Below are 6917 nucleotides of genomic sequence, written 5' to 3'. Positions count from 1 at the left end.
ATATAGATAATAGGTTAATTCATAAAATAATTAAAATTCTGATAAAAGACATACATATATAAAACTGATTGTTAAATAATTAAATGATAACCACCAATTTCCAAATCATCAATATTATGACCCCACATTTTATCACTTTTTGAAAGATTAATTAAAATGATGATTCATTTATTAAGAAGTAAAAGAGAGATGTAACAATCGATAGCAACAAGACTAAAAGATAACTATAATTCATATTAATGCAAGAGTTATAGGAGTTTTTTAATCAAAGCTGAAGTTAACAAAATTTGACATGCAAGAAGGTCAGATGATTTGTCCACATTACAATGGATATCGTATACCACAAAAACCCACCATGTTTAAAGGCAGAGTAAGTTACTTGTAATGCTGAGACACTTCCCAAACCAGCTTATCCATGAAATGGCATTTCTTGTCAAATCCCCAGCCTGGGTTGCTCTGCATCATATTTCAGACCAAACATAAATAATGAGCAGAATATTCCTTCCAGTAGTTTCTGACCAGCATTTCTCAATCCATTGAAATAAAAGGCAATACAAACCAAAATAATATATATATGTATGTGTGTATGTATGTGTGTGTGTGCACAGGTGTTGGCAAACTACTCAATACCACAAATACATGCATATAATTTATAAATTTTGAGCATTACGAATTTATAGAAAGAATTACATCATATAATGCACATAAACCGTCCAAAACAAACAACAGGTTGTTTTAGGCAGAGACTTGATTTTCCTATCTCTGCCTTTTCAATGACAACTGCTCAGCCTTGGCACAGCATAAGATACATATTCTATTCTCTCAATACATTTGGGATTTATTTTATCAACTAGAATTTAGATTCGGGTTTCCTAGAAAAAATAACAAATATTTGTTGGACTTTCAATTGATTATGCAAGTGTTGAGAAATTGATTCTCTACTAACATCAAATTACACCGAGGAAAGGGGTTCGTTTACCACTGAATTACATGAGCAAGTAGAACATCATCGGCAGAGATGCTTATAATAAAATTATCAACATAAGAGGAAAACAAGTAGCATAAGTACAAGACTTCTATGCCAACACAATATCAATATTTAGACTTCCAAACCTGAAGAGAGACAACAGCACGGTTAGTAAATTGTTTCACTGAAGATGGCGCACTTTCGGGAAGAGTTTTAGAAACTCTTTCTAATTCTTGTTGTTGCTTCTTTGCAGTTACCCTATCTGGTCCACTGTAATGATCAACAATCTTTTTCAACAATGGAACTCGAGCCATCGTCTCTTCCATTATTTCCTAGTAGGATATAAAGTTAGAAAAAAAATCCCGACACATTGACACACCCATAAACTATAGTAGAGAACAATATAAACAGCCTTTACCTATTAGCAGCTATAAAATAGACAACTATTTCAAAACATTGTGACTGATAGAGTACTTGTCCAATGTACTAGTTACACAGGTTTGATATGAGAAAGATATTGGCAAGCAACCATATGATTATTGACGAAAAAGATAATGTTGAATTAAAAATTTAAAAGAAGGAACGCCGGTATCAAAACTTGCGCCCTAAAACCTTTGCAATTAACAACATAATATACCTCCCACTCTTCCTGACTTTGAATTCCCTCATATGCCATCAAGAATGGTTTCATCTTCTCAAGTGCATCCCGAAGTGGAATTGGTTCCTTCTCATCAATATCTGGATTATCAAATTCCACCAAATATTCTGGCTCAAATTCAATCTGCAATAATCAATAAAGAAGCCGAGAGAATACAAACAATTAAACACTGAAACATGTATACTAAACAGAAAATAGAAGTTCGCCTTAAGAAATTTCCTCGAAAGAAATTATATCTTTAGATCTTGAGAATTGGATGATTATAATGAGTTTCCTCATAGCAATTCAATTAAGACTGGAGAATTTCTCTGGCTGCAATTAAACTACAAAATTATATTTCCTCTACCTTTAATTATTTCTCAACAAATAAATAAAGATGTCTGTAGAAACCACTTACGGCATAAGTGATGTCTAATGCATCCAAATACTCATCGTATAATGGGGATGGCAAAACTCTATCAGTCATCTCCTCAAATGCTTCAGTTAACTGATTCATTATCTCTGGCCCAAACTTTTTGGCTAATTTCTCACCACATGCATCATCTCCGACATATAGCCCTGTAGCATAGGAATCTTCAGCATCCCTGAATCGACCAAGTCTTTCATCTACATCCCTCCCTCTGAACCCTCCTCTTCCTATGCCTCGACCTCTGCCTCTTCCTCTGCCCCTGCCTCGGCCAAGCCCACCTCTCTCTCTAAACCCTCTTCCTCTTCCTGTGCCACTTCCATCATCCTCACCTTGTGACAAAAATTTCCGTGCATTCCTCACTGCATCATCCCGGGCTGGTATTGCCCGTCTCTCAGGCAAAGTGTCAGAGGCAGCTGCACCACGAGCTGGCCGAGCGCGAAGATGCCTGTTCTCTTCTCTAACTTGCGTTTCCGGATCTGGCTGTTTCATGGGCTTCCCCCTTCCAAGTCCAGACAACACTTCTAGTATGCTGCCTGGAAGTTTGTTAACATGCTCAACATCAATAGGAAAACCATCTCTCGTTGTTGGAGAAGCATTTTCCTCTCTTTTGAATAAAATGGGATTTTTGGGTCCAGAATCTGGTGGCCCCAAATCATTTGGAGGTTGAGATACAGTAGCTCCGCCACGACCAGCTGGAAGTTTGTTAACATGCTCAACATCAATAGGAAAACCATCTCTCGTTGTTGGAGAAGAATTGTCCTCTCTTATGAATAAAATGGGTTTTTTGGGTCCAGAATCTTGTGGCGCCAAATCACTTGGAGGTTGAGGTAAAGTAGCTCGGCCACGACCAGCAGGTGACCGCAAATCATTTGGAGGTTGAGGTACAATACCCCGGCCACGACCAGCAGGTGATTGCAAATCATTTTGATGGTGGGGCACAGTAGCCCGGCCCCGACCAGCGTGTGGCTGATTTATGGAAGATAAAATTGATGAGAAAGAAGGAAGACCTGGCGGAGGCATTGGCTTGCCACGGCCATGGCCATGACCAGAACCAGGAGGAATGGGTGACTCTGTCATGTCAGATTTGGGCTCACTGGAATTAGGCTTACCAGGAGCTCTTTCATTGAACTTGAACGGGCCTGAACCAGGGACGGAGCCTCCACGACCACGACCACGTCCGCCATCACCAAAACCTGAAGATGTAGAAAATGCAACTAGCGTTCTTCTGGTGGCATTTGAAATTGTGTTGTTTGGGATCCTTATTCCAATGTTGCCTCTCATTGACACAGTAAAACAAATGCTTAATTGGAAAAGTCAAAGAGGTTTCAGCAGCATGAACCTGATACCCCAAAAAAGATACACCACCAAGTTTAAATGAACTGTCGGAATAGCCAATAAAATACATCAAACTAGCACATAAAACTTCATATTTCAGAACTCACCTGCATTTCATATTTATTTTTCCTGTGCTATTTAAATACACAAGTTTTAAATTAACAACAACCAGTGCATCAATTGATGATTATTCAGTTCACCCTTTCAATAATTAAAACAAAATCAACACTGGCTTTGCTAGTTACATTTAACAATGAGGATAATTGAGCACAACTTCTTTCCAATGGTTCCAACGTAAAACATAAGTCACAACGCAACGCAACACAACCATATTCTACTTTGATAAGAATCTGCATTCCTATAGAGAAAAAAAAAGTAAGACAGGGATGAAAATGAACCCAGCATACAACCCCAATATCATACACAAATTTCATTCACCCTCCCTTTTATAGAGAGAAAAGAGGGATAAGTATTTGTGTGTTGCGAGAAGAGTTTTGCATAGGAACCGCTCTGTGTCTCTAATTAAGCGTAATTGCGAGTTCAAAAATAAGGGATCTGTGACAGTGTGTTCACAGCGTGAACAACTATTGATTGCTCCAAAATAAGAGACAATGAATTGAACGGATAAGATGGTAATACCTTGCCAGCGACGTTGACGGTAACACGGTTCGCTCGCCGGAATCGACTTCGCCAGAGGTGCTCTGATGGTAAGGCTGAGAAACCAGAGAACCTACAGCACATTCAGTATCATAGAAAGTAGTTTTTTTTTTTGTCACGACGACGAAAACACAAAAGACGGGCCACAATAAGAGCCCAAAACAATGCTTTACATAAAAGCCTTTTCTTCCTGCACCCCCATATTAACAATAAAAAAATTATAACATCCTCTTCGAGAAAGAAGAAGAAAAGAGAGAGTAATGATTTGGTGGAAAATTTGATTCGAAAAGTTTAGATTAGAAAATATCATATATATTCCACGTGTTCTATTCCGGAATGAATATCAAATACTTCAAAAAGTTTGTTTCAAGAAATTCATTTTCAAAAACATTTTCGTATGATTTCAAAATATACGAGATCCTTTTTCAAATACATTTCATATATTATAAAAAGTTTGTTCTAAGAGATTTATTCAGAAAATTTTCATTAAAAAAATTATTTCATATATTCTGAAAGCTTATTTTGAGAATCTTATTACAAAATATATTTCATATATTTTGAAAAACTTACTCTAAATATTTTGTTCCAAAAAAATTATTTTATAAATCATGTTCCAGAAAGTATAGAGTGTTTATTCTAAAAGATTTTCAAGAACAGATAATTCAGAATAGTTGTTTTTCAAATTATGAGGGTGCAGTTAGATATCTTAGAGGTGCACCTAACAATTGTCTAAAATAAACTAAGCAGCCCAATTTTAGATTCCAATTCAAACTTTTCCTTGTTCCAATTTAGATAGGTTTTGATTTCTCTGGATCAAAGATTAAAAAAAAAACAATATGATATCTATATGCTACCTTTATCTATTTCAAGTAAGACAATTAACTTATAAAAATTTTATTATTTTCCAAAAATATATGACAAGTTTAGGTTAGATTCAGGTCCTCTTACTAAATAAATTAATATGGCATTTTGCCCTAATCGAATGTTAATAATCTCTTTTAACCTAATCCCATATTCGATTAGATCGTGACTATTAATGTGACATTTTTCTGTATTGTTAATTTATTAATGATTATGTACTATAAAACATAATAGTACTCGATTTTTTATTTTTTTTTATTTGAATTCACTCAACCACCGAAAGACGTGTTTCCATGATTAAGATGTTTGTTTGACTTATTGTTCATGAAAACAAAGCATTGCAACCTAAAACCTCACATTCCATGGTCAACAAAAAAACTGGGTTTCATTCCATCTTTTTAATTGTGATTTTATTTCAATTTAAGTGCAGAATATTATTCCATTTTAAAGTAGGAAATCTAAATAAACTTTATTATAACTGTGTGACTAATTGGGTCATCAAGGTAGAAAAATTGCTATAAGTTACAGAGAAAGTCATTCCAAATAATTAACATGATGAAAGAAGACGGAAGAATTTGTTTTTTTAACTTATAAAATAGAAAATAATATCTTAAAAATTAAAACAACTATATTACAATAATATAAATCAATGGGTTGAATGATAAAATAGGGTTATGTAATTGACTGGAATAACCCTACCATGAAAATTTTAATATGGAAACATAACATAGATGTATATGAGAACCTTTTTGGTATGAAAGTAAGATTGAAGAGAAAAGTAACAGAAATAGCAAGAACTTAGTAGTTGGTCTTGTTCCACAATCACAATCTCCTTACCATAGACGGTAGATAAAGGTCTTCCTACATGCACGTCGAAGCAAAGAGGAAAAAGTCTGAAAAACTAAAATAACTTGGTAAATAAGAAAAGATGGTTGACTAAGACTCTGCCAAGATTAACGTTGAAGTAGCTTCAAACATAATATTTTATGTACAAGGTGGTAAGCGAGTGAGTTGTCTCTTTCGATTGTTAGAGTGGAAAAGTCACACCAAGTTAGACAGCCATTGAAAATTCAAACACTTACCAAATTCCATAATTCAACACAATCATAATCCTCTGATCAAATATTATCTTAATGACGTATAAAATGGAAAGTTGCAAGACTTTGCCGTATCTTGAGGATATGTAGCACAATCCCCACCTTCCTCAGTGCCAAACATTTTCGGAAAACAAAACAAAACCAGACAATTTCAGTCTTCACATGTTTAATGGTTTCACATTCATGCATGCATATATACAATTCTTTTCAGTTTTCACAATATCCTACATAGTGCTTTCCTTCAAAACTGGATAAAGTGGAATCATATGTTCTCTCCTTAAAAATCGTTTTCGTAAGTATATATTATTTTATGCAATAATATATGTGTGTGTGTATATATATATATATATGAAAAATACTGAAATTGGGGGTACGTATTTTTTGTTTATCGGGATTGATTAATTTTTTAGCACTTAATGTTATACTGGTTTGGTGAAGAATGAATGTTTTGTTTAATTTTCTCCATTTATTTATCAATTTTTTTATTCTCTCTCTCTCTTCTAATTAAGATTTATTACTTGTGTGTTTAAAATTCAAGAAGGGAAAGGCCATAAAATAATTGTGTAGAAATATATAAAGAATGTTGGCGTGCATTTTAATGATAGGTTAGAATTTAGGAACCAAACATTTCATATAACTTTTTTTGTTTGACTTTTCTTTAAAAAAAAATTGGTGGAAGGTTGATTTAAGAATGTGGTAGAAAAAGTGGAGGCTGAAGCATGTGGAGAAATGGTTTTCCAAGAGAAAAATATATTTATATAAAACAAAGATAAACACATAGGAACAAAATATTCCCATGACAAATTTTCAAATATTAAAGCAATTAACAAAATGTCAAGCTAGCTGTCCTAAACAAAATGACATTTCAGCTGCTTCAATTTGTTTATATGTGTACAATAATAATAATAATAATTTTTAAATAATGTATAATTC

The 6917-nt window shown here is 34.2% G+C and overlaps 1 protein-coding gene across 1 annotated transcript; it reads right to left on the bottom strand.

The window, feature by feature from the left end:
- Window positions 1–214: 214 nt before the first annotated feature.
- Window positions 215–4133, bottom strand: LOC108343586 (uncharacterized). The gene is made up of 5 exons (XM_017581949.2): window positions 4009–4133; window positions 2023–3373; window positions 1605–1748; window positions 1114–1299; window positions 215–456 (listed from the first exon to the last, which is right to left on the bottom strand). The coding sequence occupies exons 2-5, from the start codon at window positions 3313–3315 to the stop codon at window positions 376–378; spliced, it is 1704 nt and encodes a 567-aa protein (XP_017437438.1). The 5' UTR covers window positions 3316–3373; window positions 4009–4133; the 3' UTR covers window positions 215–375.
- Window positions 4134–6917: the final 2784 nt, after the last annotated feature.

The sequence above is a fragment of the Vigna angularis genome, chromosome 6 (genome assembly GCF_016808095.1).
Source record: "Vigna angularis cultivar LongXiaoDou No.4 chromosome 6, ASM1680809v1, whole genome shotgun sequence".
Lineage (NCBI taxonomy): Eukaryota > Viridiplantae > Streptophyta > Magnoliopsida > Fabales > Fabaceae > Vigna > Vigna angularis.
The sequence above is the reverse complement of the archived record's forward strand: the minus strand, read 5'-3'. Positions and strand labels throughout refer to the sequence as shown.

Bases quoted from the DNA above. Each gene is read 5' to 3' on its own strand.
- LOC108343586 (XM_017581949.2), bottom strand. From the start codon at position 3,315: ATGAGAGGCAACATTGGAATAAGGATCCCAAACAACACAATTTCAAAT. The intron at 1,300-1,604 runs GTATATTATGTT...ATATCCTACTAG, and splicing joins AAAGTCAGGAAGAGTGGGAG to GAAATAATGGAAGAGACGAT. The intron at 457-1,113 runs GTTTGGAAGTCT...AATATGATGCAG, and splicing joins GTGCTGTTGTCTCTCTTCAG to AGCAACCCAGGCTGGGGATT.